Here is a 20,483-nt window from a genome sequence, read left to right as displayed (position 1 = left end):
GTCTGCCAGCCAGCCACTGGCACCAGTCTTCTTGTTCAATATGTTAGGTGGCATTCTCTGGCTCTTTTCTTATTTACAGTACCACTTTTTTTCTTTCACAGACCATGCTGCGCATTAGAAGGAATAGAAGTCCACACCCAACGCTATTCAACTTTGCATGCAAAACAGTAGAAATGGCATGATGTATGTTCCACATGTAGTCTATGCGTGTGAGAGGGGGCCCATGGCACAAGTACATCCCAGGGCCCCAGTTCCTCTTTATCGTCCCTGTCTAGTACTGTACAGAACCAAGACGGCAGATGTTCACTTATGATATCCAAGTTAAAAAAGTATCAGAAAGCTTTTCAGAGTTGTACATCAGGTTGTAAAGCTTGAATTTCATTGGAAAATTGATTTTCAGTGCAAGCAAGGTGCAGTACCGCACATGATCAAATTATAATGCTTCTCCCCCCAATTGGCCCTTTTCTCAGTGAAAATGGGACCGTTTGTTGATAGGTGTTTTGGGTTACTTTTTTGTGGCACTTGTACATTCTATATAAAAATAAACCATTACCCAGAATACAAAGAGCACACAAAGGACATCTCACTCATTCTTGTTCATTTAAATTTGTTTATTTCTTTTCCATAGATATACTTCAGTTTTGCAATCAGAACAGGTCGACATACTGCTTTTTTCGACCTGGAACATTAAATTACAAGACTGAGTCACAGAAGTTCTTGACCGTATGTCTGTTACATTATTCAGACCTTTTTTACTTCATTCATTTATGACCAAATTTGATTGTAAGCGCTTCTGGGCTAGAATACATTACACCCATATTGTTCTTCTTTGTGAAGTGCTGCAATACTGCCATTAATAAATATATTATAAGTAATAACATAGGATACCATACAGTGTGTAGCACACCTAAATCTCTTGTGTATGTTTCATACCCAGATTCCAGATTGCCACATTTTCTTTATACTCATTGCACAAGTGGTTTCTACGCTACCGAGTGGAGTTAAATATATCTCTTGTACCACAACAATCCTTTCAGACTACACTACAGGCAGAAAAGTGTTGAAATACATCCACAGTGAGGGAATGATACTCACTCTATTCAAACCTACTTGACACATATGAATCCCAATGAGTTGATATTAGTTAATATAAGGAGATTCCAGTGTATATCTAATATCTCTCTTTGTTGAGTATACCCTGCATATTAATATATATATATATATAACTCATATGTAAAGAGAGTAATAGAGGAATACAACGTGCATTAGAAAAGGTACAATAAGAGTTTGTATAACTTCTAAAACCTCCAATAAAAGAGCCACAAGTTGATCTTATAACCACTGAGGAAATTATTTCCATCTGCATGCTGGCCATGCTTTTAACCATCTGACGGCAAAGCCAAGCTACTGCCTTTTATCTTTAAGAGCATCTGTTCCACTATTCGTATTTTAATCCTAAATAGAGGCTGGACATTGGATGATACGATTCTCAAGGAGAACACTGAGGACCAGGAAAACAAAATAGAGAGCAAACATCATACAACCCAAGATCTTGTTCATCTTCCACTTGCACAGAGCGATGGAGACGATTACGAACAGCAGCATTATGAAAAGGAGGATAATCGCACAGAACAGGCCATTGCTGCTGACTGTCACAGGTTTCATATGATTAAATATGGAATACAGCAGCCAGGGCATGGGGAGACTGTTATGGAGACAAAAAAACAACAACAACAGCGAAAGGTTTTGTGGTGCAATACAAAGATCTTCATAAACAAAATGAAAACGCATAAATAAAAACAATAATAGTCTTGTGCTTTGTCTACAGCATATATATATTACTATGAGACACTTTAATGTTTGACACTGAGAAACTGCAGTATTAGGAAATGGTCAAATCTACATTGTTTGGCCTGTATTGTCTATGGGTTTCAGGGGAAAAAACTAAACAACTAAAAATGTTATAATGGGTTGATATACTTACCAGACTGTGTTAAAGAATAACTTTAACACTCATCTGGCCAACTGGGCTAAAAATGTCTGCAGAATATATTGTTGTACCAGCAGTGTTACCCTTATTTTAAATAGAACGCTATTAAAGTTGTTACTCTGCTGAATAGTTGTCGTAAATTGTGCTGTGTTTAAGGGTGGTAATCAAATTTCCTTTGCTGAAAATACCGACGCAAAATGACTGACACTAAAATGGCGACAATGAAAATCCTGACGACGAGGAAATTCCTAACGTTATAAAAACTGACAGGGAAGAAATCCCGACAGGCTAAATACCCACATGGAAGAAATCCCGACACATATAAAATGCCGATAGTGTGATTGTCGACAGTGAAAATGGCGACAGTCACACTGCTAACATTAAAACAGAAATGTGAGTGGCTATAAAGATGCCGGGCCCACCGCAAGTAAACAGTGTAAGAATAAATATATAGTTTTAAAAAACAATGTCCCCCTCTCCACAATTATATTAACCCTAGTGCTGCCAGCCTAGGGCTGGCTGTAGGAAAATCGAGGTGACAAGAAGTGTGACTGTCGCCATTTTCACTATCGCCAATCACACTGTCTGTATTTTATGTGTCAGGATTTCTTCCATGTCAGTGTTTATAACGTTAGGTATTTTCTCCTTGGCAGGATTTTCATTGTTGGCATTTCTTCACTGTCAGTGTTTATATTGTTAGGTATTTCCTCCTTGTCGGGATTTTCATGGTCAGCATTTCTTCCCTGTCAGTGTCTGCATTTTAGCGTCAGTCATATTTGCATCTGTATTTTCAGTGTAGGAAATTCGTACCCAACCTGTGTGTAAAACTAAAATCAATCTGTGCTCAAACATAACAGGAAAAACTGTGTAGTGATGAAACATTGTGTTGAAGATTGACTTTACTTACCCAACTGTGATATCAAAAATGTTACTTCCTACTGAGCTAGATACTGCCATATCTCCCAGGCCTTTGCGTGCAACAATTACGCTGGTTATGAGATCAGGAATAGAGGTTCCAGCAGCTAATATAGTGAGCCCCATAATTTCTTCTGTAATGCCGATAGTCTCTCCTACCTGTAACAGACCATGTAACAAGACATAATTTAGATTAACAGATATAGCATAAATCCAGAATCATTCTATAACACTTTAATGTAAACTATTAAACATTGTTCCACAGATTATCCCAGCTCTGAAGTATTAATTTTTTCAGTTGCTGAAAATCAACTATTAACTATAAATATTAAGCATTAAGTCTTTCTTGATATGGGGCCTGATTCATTAAGGATCTTAACTTGAGAAACTTCTTATTTCAGTCTCCTGGACAAAACCATGTTACAATGCAAGGGGTGCAAATTAGTATTCTGTTTTGCACATAAGTTAAATACTGACTTTTTTCATGTAGCACACAAATACTTGATAGCTTATTTGTACACTGAAATTTAAATTTGATATTTTTGTGCTACATGAAAAAAAAGTCAGTATTTAACTTATGTGCAAAACAGAATACTAATTTGCACCCCTTGCATTGTAACATGGTTTTGTCCAGGAGACTGAAATAAGACGTTTCTCAAGTTAAGATCCTTAATGAATCAGGCCCATAGTCTTTAATCTGATTTTAACTTTTAAACACAGGAAATAAAAAGAACATAAACAGCAAGATAAGGGACAGACAGGTCTACTTAGGGTGAAAAATCCTATTTCAATTGAAAATGTGTGTTTTCTAAGGAGATTGGCCTCATCCTATACATCATGGAGTCACCAATAGTGTAAATAGTTGCCTATTTAACAAGTATATGAGGATGGCGAAACAAGCGGAAAATCAATCAGTGAGATTGGAGATAGGGAGATATAGAGGGAAATGTCATATATGGGGGTGGAGGAGAACCAGGAGGGCTCACCCAATTTCAAACCGATAAGGCTGAATTCTCCAGAAATAGTAACTTCAAACAAAGCATCGAAATCTATCTATGCTTGTCAAATTCTGGAGAAAGATGTCTCAGAGTTACATAGGACACTTGTGATGCAGTCCATCTGATAGGTATTCCATATCCAATTAATCGTAGAAGCAAGCACAGGAGAGCTGGGTATTACCAGTTGTTCCTATATGGCAAGTGGAAGCACTGAGTATGTGGTGGACTAGTTTATTTATTAGATGCTTGGGTAACCTGGGATTTAGTTGGGGAAGAAGTAAGGGATTTTATCGCCAGTTACTGCCTGAATTAGGGCTTTGTCCTCAGACCAGTATGTTGTTACTTTGGAAATACTCCACCAAAGGTGGAAGCAGTTCCTCCAGCATAAATTGGAGGAAATGGGGAGAAGGCATGGATCCTGGAGGGGATCATATACCACCTAAAGAAGAACGGGAAAAGGTTCTCTTTAATCCTGACACAAATGGATTCATCAGGTCCATGACCACAACAATCTCATGTTCCCTTTTCAATCATATAGGGATGTATTTGGTTTAGGAGTGGAATTTAGATTACCATATAATGTGATGATCACCTTAATAAATGTCTCTACAGTAGTGCAAGGGTTTATAGGCCTCAGAGGGCTCCCAGATAAGTAGAAGTGGGTTATTTGTTAACACTGGTAGAATCCTGTGTAAGATTGTTTAAGAATCTGTTTTTTTATTTGACCCATGGAGCAAAGGTATCTGGTGTCAGGCCGGAAGAAACAGCGGTTTATCCACAGTGAACAAATTGTGTCTGGAGCAGACAAGAACAGGTATATGTTGGTGGCCATGTCCCAGACATGGCATGAGAATTCGATTGTGGGTGCCGGTTAAGCCATAGAATTGTAGATATTGTTAACATCTCCTTTACGGCAGACTATGTCAGCCCACGCTTTAACACCAGTGGAGGAGTACATTTGAATACATTGAGCAAGGTGAGTTGCAAAATAATATTTATTGAGGTCCAGAACACCAAGGCCTCTGTCCTTCATATGAAGATGCAATTTAATTCCGGGGTTCACGCCTGCCCACAGAGATCCAGAGACCTGCGTAGTTACTTAAAAGGGAATGCCAAGAAGCCACTGACAGATACACCCATTGAAGTCGTATTAGATACCATTAAGGTGTAACGATTGTCTTGTTGTCTGAACGAAGAGAGCCCTGGGGTGATGGATACACGTGTTAGCCTGGTTTAGTGCTAGATGAACAGAGGCGCGGAGTCTAACGGGTTCCCCGATCTTCACCAAGAAGTGCCGCAAGGCAGGAAAACTTTAGCAGCCGGGAACACGCAGGTCGCGACCCTCTGATCAGCCACTAGGCGTAATACAGTGGAGAGAAAGGGAAATACGAACTCAGGTCAGCTAGCTGAGGACTGGTACACTGGCGGTACTGAGGTAAAAAACAGTATTCAGAAGGGAAGTCCAATCACATGATCTGGTACACAGGCAATAATGCAGTACAAAATCAGGATCTGAGAGAGATTGGTCAATACAAGCAAGGACTTCACGGGTGGTTAACAGGCAGAAGTACTTTCCAACAAGGAATCACAAGGAAAACGAAGGTCAGCAGCAATACAGCATAACAGGAAGTAAATTTGGGTATGGATACCTGTTGCTCTGACACTGTTAGAGTGTCAGAGTGGGCTTTATATACACTGCAGGTTTGAATATGCCTCCTCCCAGCCACTATCATGTGACCGCCCAAACCAGGAAGTGCTGATCTAACACAGAGACAGAGGGTATCAACAGCACAGGACTGTGAGCAGGTAAGTTTGTGACATAAGGAAGCCACCTTCAAATCCCATTTTACTAGTATACACCTCATAAAGTTCAAGTCAGTCCTATCAAAGATCTTCTTAACATAAAGGGCCATGATTAAAACAAGAGTCTTAGGGGTAAATCAAGCTGTGAGTTTGAAAAAGTGGAAATGTTGCATATAGCAAACAATCATATTCCAGTTATCATTTATTTAATACATTCTACAAAGTGACAGCTAGAATCTGATTGGTTGCTTGATAAATTTACCCCCTAGACTTATTATCCGTGTAAATAAAAGTTTATTGTATTATCTGCTGGTTGTTGTCTGGAAATAAAGAAAACCTGGCTCGGATGGATTAGGCAGGAATAAAGGTAGTCAACCTCATTGCCAGGACTTTTTTATACGGCTTAAGGTCTATGTTAAGTAGGGAGATGGACGATAAATGCCACAGAGAAGCAAGGTCTTTGCCTGCTTTATGAATCACAACAATAGTTGCTAATGTAGATGCTGAATCATATTTGCTTTCTTGAAAGAGGGAGTTGAATAGGTCTGTTAGATCTGGAGCTAGGACACCAATAGTAGTAAGCTGTGAATTCATATTCATCTGATCAGGGGCAAAAGCTGATTTTAGATAGCTGCGTTGAGAACATTGAGAACTATCCATTGAGAATGGATACTTGGCTTTGTGAAAGATGGGGCATTCTACATAAGGATAGGTTTTTGTCAATGACATATGTAATTTTAAGTGGGTCCAACTGAAAAGTATTTAAGTTATATATGACAGAACAGTAAGCAAATATAATTCTTCCACTATCTTACAGGAGTCTTATATAAGTTGGCTTTGACTATTCTTAATAGAAGTAACTTTATTACTGGTGTTATGGGCTCTGTATTTAGAGACTAGAATTGTGCAGTCTTCTTGCCCTAGTCATAGAACAAGGGTGGCATTCATTTGACCTCTGAGTGAGGATAAACGTCGGGCCATTTTAGCATTCAAACACCAGTGGTGTTTAGTGGTGAAGGCATTAATTTGGGACTCCAGTGTTTCTACTCTCTCCCATGCTTTCTCTGGGCTGCGGTGGTACTAGCTAGTTTACCTTGAATTGTGAATTTATGGGACTCCCAATCCACGGTGAGAGAGATTACATTGGTTAGATTCATTTCAAAAAAATCCTGGAGAGCCTACCCAATCATCCCAACATAATCTGATTAATGATAATAGATTCATCTAGACGCCAGTTTGGTCATGGGGGAGGTTGAATGCGTTAACTTGATTGATGCCAGTGGCCCCAAGGTTTGTCCAGAAGCTGGGAGTGATCCCTACTTCAGTTTTTTTGTGTGAGTTGTCAGTCCATAAAGAGGCCAATTTATGAGTAGAGGGCACAGAGACTTGAATAGTACATAACATCTGTGACCGGTATATATGAAAATTTGGACCTGGTTAGACTTTGGGGCATAAACTGATGCCAGGGTCAGAGTGGTGCCTCTCACTATGAGGGATCTAGTCCCGGATCGGGTATAACTCTCATAGGGGTGAAGGGAATGTCCTTGTTAATGAATGTAAAGACCCTCATGTGCTTGCTATTGGCTGAGGTGTATGTACTGCTTACCCCACACAGAGGGATGCAGAGTGCAGATGTACTTCTTCTGAAGAAAAACTCTATCTACTTTCTCTTTCTTTATAGCTTGTAGAGCTATTATCCTTTGACATCTCATTGTCTATTACAGTCATTTACTGGGTTTTATTCATGCTGCTTATTTAGAACCTGGTTTAAATGAATCTCAACATTTGCCATTTTAACATACCGTATCATCTGTACACATATATTCAACAAATTTGACATTAATATTTCAAAGAAACTTTTCAAAAAAGGTTCCGGTTCTTTTTACATTCTAAAAATGTTTGTGCACCAGCTTTATTTTTATGCTATGAAAAACTCATTTAATATTTCAGGCATAGAGGAAGAAAGGGGGAGCCAGGAAATGCCACCCACCCTACATTCACCTATAAATGTACTTACCTGATGCGCCCACCAGACCATTAAATATGAAAAAATTGCAATCCAAGTGATCGATCCAAAAAACGTAACAGGGAAAAATTTTCTTGAAGACTGTGAAACAAGGGAACAAGTTAAAGTTTTCTTGAAGTTATAAAAAAATACATAATAAAATGTCGACATAGGAAATTGTAATTTTCATATATACATTTCAGTATTGCACATTTGTGTCTGGTATGTGTGTTGTACTATTTGTTTCTTAGTTCCACAATTTATGGTAGTAGGAAATAATGAATATTTATTCTACGTTAACATAGTGCTAAATTGCTTATTATACTATGCCAGTAGAGGGGGATAATAATATTAACATGTGCATGGACTTGCAGGGCAAGTGTACATACACTATGCATAGCCTCTTGTGAACACTGTTCAGCTTTGTTGTACATCTGTCGCTGAGCCCATGTGTGTGCACAATTATCCCTTTGATGTCCCCAGTGTCTGCTGTATTTATAATTCTCATCCACTCAATTTAAGGTTTTAAAAAGCTATTTAATAATGTGAATCTAAATAGCATACTATGGAAATGCACACACATGAGTCCTCATCTCTACTCTAGATGGAAATACATTTGTTTTGCATAAGGCTGTAATGAATTGAAGTCTCATTGCAATCAGGGCAGCAGGATAAAATAAGAAAAGAGTCTGGCAAATCTATCTCTGAGCTGAGTACACTGAGCTGTATTAGACTTATTTAGTAATTATTATGATTATTTTACTCTAATACTGTAAAGTAGAATACATCTAATTCATTGGTAGGTGTTGTTATTGCCAAAACAAATTAATATTATGTCACAAAATAAATATTATATTTTTACCTCTATTTATACCTTGGCCTGGCAGTTATGGTTTTGTAAAGTCTTACTTAGCCTTTTGAAGTGCTGGTTTGAGTTTGTGTGGGATTTACACTGATTAGTAGTTGGATTAGGTCCTGTTTCTGTTCCTCTGGTCTTGGTGTAGTTAGATGTCAGTAAGTAACTTGCCCTAAAAGAGTCAAGAATCTATCCTGCCTAACGTATTACATTTATTGTATTCACTGATTCAAACAAATCTTTTACATTATTATTTGTTCATTTAGCTCTTATAATGTTGCACTATTTAAATTTCTTATTTCTTTTAATATTTGTATATTCTCCCCTTTTCTTTAATTGTATCACAATATTTTATTTTCCATTAATACTTTGTTTTCTTTCATAATTTCATTTATCTAATTATTTATTTATATTTATAACATATTCCTCTCTTCAGCCATCACCACCGTCTCCCAGAACACCTTTTGGGACAAGTTATTTACCGCACTTCTAACCACACAGAGACCAAAGGAACAGAAACAGGACCTAAACCGACTATTAAGCCATGGCAACAAACAGTGTATGACTTTTTTCTTCACTAGGTGGAGGATTACCATGTCTGTAATGCACACATTTCCATAAAGTAGAGTGCATAGGTGAACCCATAAAACTGTTCCATCAGACTATAGAAGCTAATTTGTCCCTCACAGCCACTACATGAAACCTAGGCATTGGCTTACAAAACGTCAATTGATGGACTGGGATAGTTGTCTATTGTCTTTCTAACATTATATTTAGAAGATACAGATTTGATTTAATTGATTTGCAGTATATCATAATTAACTAATATAATGTTTAATTATTTACATATATATATTTTTTTACGCTATGCAATCTTACATGTATCATGCTCTACACCTCCTTTCCATCCACCATAGCAAAAACAATAAATTCTCTATATTAGAAACATCAGGCAATGCTAGTTAAATTCCCTACTACACATTCATTTTTACATTAACTTAACATTTTATTATGTCACAGCAATATATACGATTGTACAGAGCAACAGTTAGTACTCACTGGCTTGCGGACATCTGGTAATGTGATCCACAAAGGGAATACTATTGGTAGCACAGCAAGATACACAGCTCTCTTACGCTTGTTGGGGGGCCACGATAAGCTAAGAGGATGGTCTCCCTCCTCAGTAAGCTCTGCTCCGTCTGTCATCTGACGACAATACAAGAAAAAGGGAAAATGGTATGTTAAGAAAGAAATTAGAAACATGAGAAACAAAAGCAATGTTGCTTCCTTCTTTTAAAAATGATTATATTAATGAAATATTGAACTACATAAACTTTATTATTTTGAAATTTATTTAATTATGTCTTCACACACTCCTCTAGATCAGACTGTTGAAAATCTATGGTTTATTAAAGTCAAGAATTTTGGGATATTTTTCATAATAATTTTACCACACAGGGCAGAGTTTTGTTTTTTGTTTATAGATGATATATATGTAGCAAGCATTAAAGTCTCACCCGGCGTGTCAAAGATTTATCGCATTTCGCCATATACATTAGCATTTTGCATCAAAATTACTAAAACGTAATTTCCTCCAATCCTTAATCATGCTTGTATGACCAGTAATGTTTGCTTGAGGGACTCATATTGCACATTGCAAAATTCATTCATAAGATACAGCTTCTTGCTGGCCTGTGACATCACTAATGTGTTCTCTGCACTAAGGAATGTGCTGCAAATTTTAAATGGTGTTTAAAGTACATTGCACTCATCACACAAAGCGGTTATCAATACATGAATAGGTAAGAGCAACTGTCCATTTAAAAATAAGATGCTTGTTTTTTTATCAGTTAAGTGAGCTTTTATTTTAACATTAAGTTGCTATATTATTTGTTAATTCATTTATTTACTTTATTATCGATTATACCATAAGCTGTGACACAATATACTAGGGCTTCCTTCTCTATTATTATCTACAGTCATAGGCTGCAAACACCATTCAAATGAATGGGAAATCTCTGTAATAAATAGTGAAATTTATTAATACTATTAGTGTAACTAAGCCGCCCCCACCATCCCAATAAAAAAACCATAACCAGGGCCAAGCCTAGACAGAATGGGCTGGTTACTTTGTGGAGTTCCCATGTCTTACAGCAATGTGATTCAGTGCCAGCTTGTTCAGCACAGGGTATAGCTACTGTAAAATCTCTATGCTCCTCCCCATAGAAGCTACCAAAAACAGTATTTACCCTTTTCAATCAGCTATCAATCTCGTGCTGAAATGCACTATAGGCAAAAACTGGAACCCTAGTGATGGGTTTGGGTCCAGTTTTATCCATCCCCCATTATACTCGATAATAAGTAAATGCATTATTATAATATAATAACAAGTAATTAACTAAAACACTGATATATGGGGTTAAAATGTATTATTTACAGTGCTACTGTATATTTGGGGTTATACTCTATATAGTAGTCACGTACATTATTGTGTCCTCAAGTTGACGTCACATGCATTTTAATACGGCCAATTAGTTTGTGTAACATTATGAACTTTCCCTTGTAAGGGACAGTACTGAAATGTAGTTAAAATGTGATACCATACCACTAATTGTTTTTTTATTTGTCCACCCAAGCACTACATTTATTAGTGAAACTATTGTGGTCTACCCTTCAAACTGTATTCAAAGGAATTGTAAATAATAAAGAAGCAACTCTGAAAACGTATTTACTACTGTATATTCCAGTTTATATACCTTTCAGTCATCGTTGATCAGCAAAAAGTCAGTTGTTTAATTTCACTCAGCATGTCTGAAGTTATTCAACATCAATTCTGAGTTAGGTATTGTACTATGACCACTGTAAGTTCTGTTTCCTTGGTGCATGTATGTATCCAGGTCTCACACTCTACAGTAATCATAGGCTTCTGTAGTGCACGAGTGATAATATTGGTGATTCTCAATGTAACAATTAATTGACACAGGAGTTGTAAAAGCATGTAGAACAAGTGAAATGTATTCAATTTGAGACAATATGTAATGCACAGTAAGAGACTTTTGATACTGCAAGTGTAATATTAATATTATTAGTATCCTTTGTGTTTAAAGCGCTGACATATTTTGCAACAGTGTACATTAAGGAGATCATGATACAAATTACATACATGCATACCATGAGGGCAGCACAGTGGTTAGCATTACTGTTTCACAGGTAATGGGTTCCACTCCAACCAGGGCCCTATCTGTGTGGAGCTGTGTTCTGTCTGTCTGTGTTGAGTGGGTTTATTATGGGTGCTCTGGTTTACGCCAAAGATATATTGGCAAGTTGATTGGCTTGTGACAAAAATAACACTATCGTGTGTATCTCAATGTGGTAGGGCATAAATATTCTCTGTATCCTGTATAGGAGGAATATTAAGATCTTGCAGGGATGTTGGTGGGGGATTAAATGTTTTGTGTAAGGGAATGCAGTAGGTTAATTAAACAGGAAGACTCTGGTGCTACTAGACTCGAACCAAGAACTCCGGTTTGCATTAGTGCAGTCTCTGCACAGTGAGCCACAGTCAGAGTAGACAACCTACTGCACAATTTTCATTATAACCTTCATCTGCAGACCAGAAGGGATGGAGTGACCTAATGACCTGCTGCTAGTAATCAGTTGCCAGCAAGAGTAGTATCTTTGTCCCCATTTCCATTATACTGGGATCACTGCGTTGGCAAATATACCCACAGCCTAAGGGTGCCATGAGCACCCCAGTGCTTTTCGCTGACAACCTATTGGAAGAGGAGGTGCATGCTGTTTTTATCTGGACTGCCTTCCCCCCATGGGAGGCTATATCCCCACACTATGTTGGCTGGTGTTGATTACGGATTTTAGGATGGTGCTGCACTACAGGTTTGTATTTATGACAGTTTCCCATTGATATGAATGGTGTTTTCAAGGCACGGTCAGTTAGATTGCATCAGTATGACATCTGGGGTAGAAAAAGGGTACTGCATGTTAATAAAGGGAATTGAATCGTGACAGTTTGGAAAACCTCCTCAATGCAATTCAATGTGTTTCCATACAGTGCTGCAGTGTGATATACCTGTCTATATAACACTTGCTACACCTGAACTTGGTCTTTGTTAAGCAGACAATATGACAGCTATCAATCTCATTAATATATGTAACTATTAAGTAAAAATAATTTCCTACCAAAATTGATTTGTGCAAAACATCATTGAATACTTATAGAGAACTAATGACAGCCCGAATTGTCTGTACAGGCAATCGACCCCGAATACAAGCCCGTTCTCTTTATCGTCAAACTTCAGAGGGAGGATTGGGGCTTCCAAATATCTATAAATATTACACAGCTACGCATCTGGCCCAGCTAGGCCTATTTCCCTCCCCACTTGACACGAGGTTACGGGTCGACATAGAAGCTAATCTCAAACAATTGCTTTCACCCTACACCCTAATTTGGATGTCTATCAAACATCACCCACCACTCTTCCTACTCCCACCCACTACTTGCTTCTCACTTGTCTCCCAGATATGGGACTATAGCACCCGAGCATTCCCCTTGATAGCAAATCCCAAAATGATGTTCCCTCTATGGAATAACCCAACCTTCCCCCCTGGGCAAAAGCACTCTTTTTTTTCCAACACTGGTCCTGTCGTGGGCTAAGGTTCCTGGCTGAGCTAGCGCCTATGCGTGTTTTCCCCAAATTTGCGGACCTTCAACGGAAATATGAAATTCTTCATAGTCGCTTCTATCAACATCTTCAACTAAGGCATCTGTATCACTCAATTCCAGGGCTTAAGACCTTTTACCAACTCACACCTTTAGAATCTTTTTGTAAAAGTAAGTCCGTCCCTAGTGGATTAATTTTAACATTTTACAGCTTGCTTTTGGCAACATTTCAACATTTTACAGCTTGCTGGTGACACATCGTCAACCTGTTAAAGATCGTTATGAACTAAAATGGGAGGAACTAGAAACTGATTAATGGTCCGAGATCAGGACATGAGTCGCTAAGAGCTCTATTTGTGTACGAACCAAAGAGAATGCATATAAATTATTATATAGATGGTATTTGGTCCCCACCTGTTTAAAGGCCATATACCCTGATTCATCGAGTCTATGCTGGCGATCCTGTGGTCATGAGGGCTCGTTCTGCCATATCTGGTGGTCATGCCCCAAGATGGTTAGATTCTGGCAAAAGGTTCACAACCTAATTCACAGGGGCATATTCAATTGTTAGAATATCCCCCCGCGTAAAATCTACTACTGTTATTACGGTAATAGTAAGCTGGATTTCAGCTCGTGGCTCAGGGAGCTGCGAGCTGAAATCCAGCTAGAAAACTACCGTAATAACGGTAATAGTGCAATCGCCGCGAGATTTTTGGCGTTTCCGCCGACAATTGAATATGCCCCACAGAGTCACCTCACTCCAAATTCCCCCATGTCCTTCCTATTCTCTCCTGCACAGACCTGTACCCGACATTGATAAATGTACAACAGCAATGGTGAACCATATACTTAGGGGGATATTCAATTGTTCCTCCGGGCGCCGCCGGAACGAGCGCATTAAAACTATTACCGTTTATACGGTAATTACTCGCTCAATTTCAGCTCGCAGCTCCCTGAGCAGCGAGTTGAAATTGAGCGAGGAAAATTACCATATGAACGGTAATTACGCGCAATATTGCCGTATAAATGGTAATAGTTTTAACGCGCTCGTTCCGGCGGCGCCCGGAGGAACAATCGAATACCCCCCTTAATGCTGCCAAATACGTGGTAGCAGCAAACTGGAAACAACTTGAACCCCCTACATTGCCAGAAGTGATTAATAGAGTATGGCAGACCTACCGCTGTGAACATATTACCAGCATAATTAACAATCGACCCAACAAATTTTGAAGTATTTGGCAACCTTGGCTTGTCACTTGCGGAGTAGATTAATCTAGAACCTCTTCAAATAGAAACTGACGTTTTGGATCTAGATGCAAATTGCATACTGAATATCTAACAGCTACCAGGATACCAGGCTGGGCTTCCCTCCTATTTCCCCTTACCCCTTACTAACCCTTCCTTTCCCTTCCTTGCCCTTATAACTCCCCTTCTCTCACATTTCTTTTCTTTCTAAACCTCCCTCCCTTACCTCACCACCCTTGACCCCTTCTTGTATTTCTCTCTCTCTCCATTCCTAGTTCTGTATTTCTACGAAATAAAAAGGTTCTTAATAATTGTTTATACCAACTGTTTGATAACCGGTATGCTGTTAAAACTTGAAAAATGATCAAATTAAATATGCTTAAAAATAAAAAAATGAAGAGAAAACTAAAGATCAAAAACCCTTATTATAAATATGGCATATTTCCCATTAATTGCCTTTGTCAAACTTCAGAATGGTAACCTCTGGTGTAACAGGACTACATGCCACTTTAGGCACAGAAGGGTAAATGGGTGTTTCTTTTTAGCTGATGATAGAATTTACACTATAGATATTACTTTTTCAGAATTAAGCCACATATTAAATAGTTATTTATCCATATTATTGATTCATTGTTGAACCAGATATTCATTTAACTTCATTTTGCTGTATTCTGGAGTTCAGTTTGATGTTCAAAAGATTATTCTTCCATTTATTTCAACTTTGGTACAACGCCACACCTTTGTTAGCTAAGAAAAAGAGCATCCTTTCAGAAGACGTCAGTGAGAGAACTGGAAATTACTAAATTGGGATGTAAGAAACAGAATATGGGCATATTCCAATGGATATTATCAAGGCTCAAAAAGCCAAAACAGACTATGCAGGCAAGACATGACCTATTTCAGAAACACAAGGTTACTATTATTACTACAAGAAAATGTTATACTATTAAAAATAACATACCTCAATAATGTAAGTTCTTATGTGCATTATTAAAAGTGAATATGTGATTATATATCTATATTTATTCCTATATCTATATATTATAGCAATAATGTAATACAATAAACAAATCATACATAATGCATTCCAGTGACTGTCATCCCCATATAACATCATATTTGTGTATTTAGTACATAAATAGTAGGTTGTCTAATTGACTTTATATTAAAGAGTGAAACAAGTTTTGTAATTACCGTCTTCTATTTTAAGCACAGTGTTTTTAAACAAACAGAATGCCTGCTTGGTCTGCCTGAGCCCTCTTATTTTCACACAGTCGAAGGTAAATGAATTTGAAAAAAACACATACAAAGCAAAGTACAATTCTGGAAGGAATTGTTTGTGATTTATACACAGTAGGTAGTTAGTGATAAGTTATATATTTAAAAAGTGCTAATTTATCGTCCTAGGTCCACATCAACACGCATTCTAAAAGCCTTGTAAACGCACTTTAATGCTGATAGTCAAAAAATAATATAAGCAAATGGATCAATATGCAGACAGTTTGTGACGAGTGTTCGCTTTGCCTGTAGCATTCACAAGTGTAAACGCTCAGTATGATATAATGGAGTTCTATGCTACACTGAGAACACACTTCGAATGCCCCTGAATGAGGGTTTTACAGATTTATCAAAGGTCGAAAAGCCAGTAATACGGGTGTTTTGAACAGCAATAGGGCTTTTTCTCACTTCACCTTTCACATGAAAGCGCTAGAAGCATGTGAATGCCTAGTGTACTACAAGGGCATCCCATAGAACTCCATTATATTGTACAGAGTGTTTGTTAATGTTAAGCAAGAAAAAAACCTGTGTCATGTTCAAGTCCATTCACTTCAATTAACTTTTGAACTTTCAGAGTCAGAATGTGTTTACCAGACTTTAATGTGCATTGAGCACGTAATTTTTGTACAAGCCCTAACTGTTACATTGCAAACTAGTGCTATTTACTTCAGGATTATCAAACAACACATGTATTAGGGCATTTAAGGGAAATTAATATTTTCTACTAACAGAGCAGCAGCATCCAAAAGACAGCGCCGTGCAGCAGCCGTCTGGCACAAACGACTTGGGGTCATCAGATCTAAAAAAGTACCTTCCCTATTCATGCTCACATGCTTTTAAAAATTGTGAATGAAATCATGATTTTAACACCAGTGGGTAAGAGGCCCTCGAGTTGTTTCTTGATGCAGGAGCTGGACCCTTATAGACAGAGCAAATGATGGGAGCTCAGAACCTTACCAAAGTACATGTATTGGGAACAGAGGAAATTCAATACAGGTGTTATTTAAAGTGACAAAAAACTCGTTTAAAATGAGCAGCTTCTCTGCAGCACTTTGCATGATCAGTTCCTGAATTGTTTCAACAAAGTAAAATGTATGCAACAGTCATAAGAACAGGGCTGAATTAAAGCATCAGGGGAATTAAAATTTGAAGTTGCGTTCAATGATGTCACTAGGAGAGGTTTAAGGAGTAGTCCATAAAAGTGTGGGGCGGAATGAAAATAATTCTCTAGAGATTCGGTACATTTATGTGGTGGGCATTCTGAACCTGTTTCCCTTTGAAGATTTAACTATAGTTCTGTGCAAGTACTGCCCCTATGGGTCGGCTTATAGTTGCACTCATTTCAGCCTAGAAGGGTTGGGGGATCTGTAGAGCACGGGATAATTGATCCCCGGTAAGGTAGATATGTGCACCCGTGTGAAGTTGTTATCCAAGGGGGGAATTTGACCGATTGGGATATTCGGTTTTGGGGTCTTGCCCTACTACCTGCTGTTTTCTCCTCCATCATATATTTTCCCAAAATAAACACCATCATTTATTTTGCCACAATTAAAGTCTTGTGTTGTTTATTTTAGGATAAATTAAGAGGATAGGGAGAGATTGGTTAATGGTTAATGGTTGATAATAGAATATCAACCATTAACCATTTTATAGCTGTTTGTCAATCAGAACAAGTAATACCAATAATTTGTATATAATCTTATAAATTGTTCAATATTAGTTACAAATATGTGTTCATTTCCTTTTTAATTAGGATTTTTTTCCATTCTATTTAACCATTTTGGTCCAATTTACATTTAAAAAAGGGTTTGTGTATATGAGTGGCATATGTGTCTTGTTAAAGTGTGTGTACAAAAATGGAGAACTATGTAGTTTTGTCCCGTTTTGCATTTGTTAACAGATTGATACTGGATGGTAAACAAACTAAGACTAGACTCAAGTTAACAAAACGCAGGTCTAGTACACCTAAATGAATGCCTAAAAGTAGCAGGCACATTTTGTTGTCTATTTGTGGTTAGTGTGGGGTTTTGATTTTTTTTTTTTAAAAAAATACATTTTTGTTTTGGTTTTCAAGTTTCAAAATACATCAATATACAATTATAGGCATTAGGGACACACAAAAGAACATTGTAGATGGTCTGAAAACCGTGAACCAAATAAATTCAAGAAATTGCTTCATAGTATAGAGGCAGCTAGGTAGATGCAGTGCATAAGGGGTACTTAAGTATATGCCTGTGTGCAATAAAGAAGATTAATGGGTATAAGGGAAGAGTAGGATGAGTTGGGAAAGAAACTGAGGACAACTCCAGGTGTGCTTGAGGTTCTTTCAAGGAAGTCGTCACAATTTTCAAGTATAGTGGGTATGTTTTTTACTCTATGACTGTATGAATTGTCTTGTTCCTGCACATAATTTAAATATGTTGGGTTTCTTCTCTGTAGTGCTCAGTTTTTTTGGTCTCTTATAGAGCAATTTGTTTAGTTTTATATTCAACTTTATAGGTAAGTTCTCTCTTACAGCTCAAGTAAGGAACAATGTAAAACAAACTGCTAACGTTAAAAAGATATAATCACATTTTTAAAATATTTCCATTAACAGCAATAGTATCCTGAAAACTGAGGCCTAATAATAATAATAATAATAATACTTGAAAGATTGTTTTTAAATTACCCAATTTTGATACATATTACATACTTGAAACAATGGTTCTTAAACCACCTATTATGCTTGTGCTACTTTTACTTTTTTTTACCAATATTCTATATAAGAGCAAAATAAGACATGGAAGATGTATAACCTGCGTTTCTGCAGCTTCAATGCTGTAAGTAACATTCCCATTTTGAACTGGACCAGCAGAATCTTTGGGTGGTGTCACTTCAACCTCCACATTAGCAGTGTTTGGAAGATCAACTTTTTCTGTAATGAAAGTAATTGAACAATAATGCATACTTGTGCAGCCAAGAGCCCCAGACCAGCTGAATAGCACATATATTTGCCAGCTCAGACATGTACATGAGATGTTCACAAGGGAGGGCTCCAATAACACTGCTGTCAGTTTGAAACAGGCCAGTGGTAACAGTATAGTATAGCAGAGCAGGAATGGACTGCTCAAGGCTTTGTAAATCACAGTGGATAGGGAAAATGGCACACCTCAGGTAAACAAAACTCCAGGTTTTATCTTAACAAAGTAAATTCTACCAAATACAACATTTAACATTTTGGGTGAAGATATATGAATTAAAATTGTGATTCATCATTCCTCCTGTAGTCACAATTTTGGTGGGACTTTCCTGATTCTCAAAATGTGAACGGGGTGGGGGCTATCATAGAATGGGAATGGCTCTATATAAATGTGGGAGTGGCCATGTGGTATTGAGCGTGGTTTGGTGGAGCTGGCGGAGATTCTGACTGATCATGATTGGAGCAAAGTCACTATTTTGTTTTTAAAACGTTAGGAGGTATGGAAGAATGTAGGAAACATTTCTAACTATGACAATCCTATATGTTAATCTCTTTAAATACACATGCAGAAATGCAAACGTGCAGTGGATAATAATGTCCAATCCTAATGTAGAATTGCACATTTTTTATGTGCTACCACAAATTCTTGTTGGATTTACTATGAAATCACCATTTTATAAAACTAACTGCTTTAATTTACTTCTATATTTTCATTTTTAATGAATTGCTGCCATTTTGCAGTAGCTTAAGTATATAGATGAAACAGCTTGCAATATCTGTCTTATTTGCTACTTTGACTTGTTAAGTATTTTGCATTTTAAATTGTATTTTCTGTTATTTAGACATGTAGGTCATGTTTCTATGCTTTATAATGGAGGGACAGACCAAACGCTCCTGAATGTGTGCATGGTGGTGCAGTGATTAGTATTGCTGTCTCACAGCACTGATTCTCTTCCAACCATGGCACTATCTGTGCGTAGTTTGTATGTTATACCCATGTTTGTGTAGGTTTCCTCTAGGCAGTGTCGGACTGGCCTGCCGGGCAGCCGGACTATCCACCAGTAGGCCCGGCAGGCTTGAAGCTCCGCCCCCTTCGCTGTTAGGGCGGAGCTAACGGGAACACCTGAGTTCAGATGTCGCCGGCAGGGCCACTTCTGTAACAAACACACTACCGCACGGCTCTCTGCACCTGCGCGGTAGTGCCTTTTTCACTTCAGCAAGGGACAGGGCCGCCGAGAGGGGGGGGAGCGGGTACATTTTACCCGGGCATGCCAGGGGACCCGGGCCGGGCCCTCGCTGCTAACTTAATTTTTTTATTTTTTATTTTTTCATATTTTTTTTTCATTCTTTATTTATTTAAAAAAAAAATTTACGGGGGGGTTGGGGGTTGCGGGCTTCGTTGGTGGGGGGAGCTGGATGAGAAAAAAAAAATCTCATACTCACGTGACCCGCGGCGCTGCGTCCCTCCTCTCCTGTCTTCTCCATTCACACTGACTGCCGGGCGTGACATCATCAAGTCACGCCCGGCAGTCAGTCAGTGAGGAGCGCCGCAGCCAGACAAACAAGAGAAGACAGAAGAAAGAAGAGAAGAAAAGAAAGAAGCTGACAAAAGGTTAGGAGAGAAACTGAGAGGCAAGGAGAGGAAACAGAGGGAGAGTACTATAAAGAAGGGGCAGAGAGGCACAGAGGAGGAAAACTGGGGCAGAGAGGCACAGAGGAGGAAAACTGGGGCAGAGAGGCACAGAGGAGGAAAACT

General features: G+C 38.1%; 1 protein-coding gene across 3 annotated transcripts in view; it reads right to left on the bottom strand.

Annotated features, from left to right (window-relative positions):
- Nucleotides 1-600: 600 nt before the first annotated feature.
- SLC24A2 (solute carrier family 24 member 2) overlaps nucleotides 601-20,483 on the bottom strand; it is a 155,552-nt gene continuing 135,669 nt past the window's right edge. For all 3 annotated transcript variants that reach the window (XM_075210628.1, XM_075210645.1, XM_075210636.1), the window contains 5 exons: nucleotides 18,564-18,682; nucleotides 9,627-9,773; nucleotides 7,724-7,813; nucleotides 2,898-3,064; nucleotides 601-1,705 (listed from right to left, as the gene is read on the bottom strand). In XM_075210628.1, the coding sequence (XP_075066729.1) occupies nucleotides 1,456-1,705; nucleotides 2,898-3,064; nucleotides 7,724-7,813; nucleotides 9,627-9,773; nucleotides 18,564-18,682 (773 nt within the window). In that variant the 3' untranslated portion in view covers nucleotides 601-1,455. The remainder of the gene's footprint in view (nucleotides 1,706-2,897; nucleotides 3,065-7,723; nucleotides 7,814-9,626; nucleotides 9,774-18,563; nucleotides 18,683-20,483) is intronic.

Source organism: Mixophyes fleayi, chromosome 1 (assembly GCF_038048845.1).
Source record: "Mixophyes fleayi isolate aMixFle1 chromosome 1, aMixFle1.hap1, whole genome shotgun sequence".
NCBI classification, from domain to species: domain Eukaryota; kingdom Metazoa; phylum Chordata; class Amphibia; order Anura; family Limnodynastidae; genus Mixophyes; species Mixophyes fleayi.
This window is presented reverse-complemented; position numbering and strand designations above follow the sequence as displayed.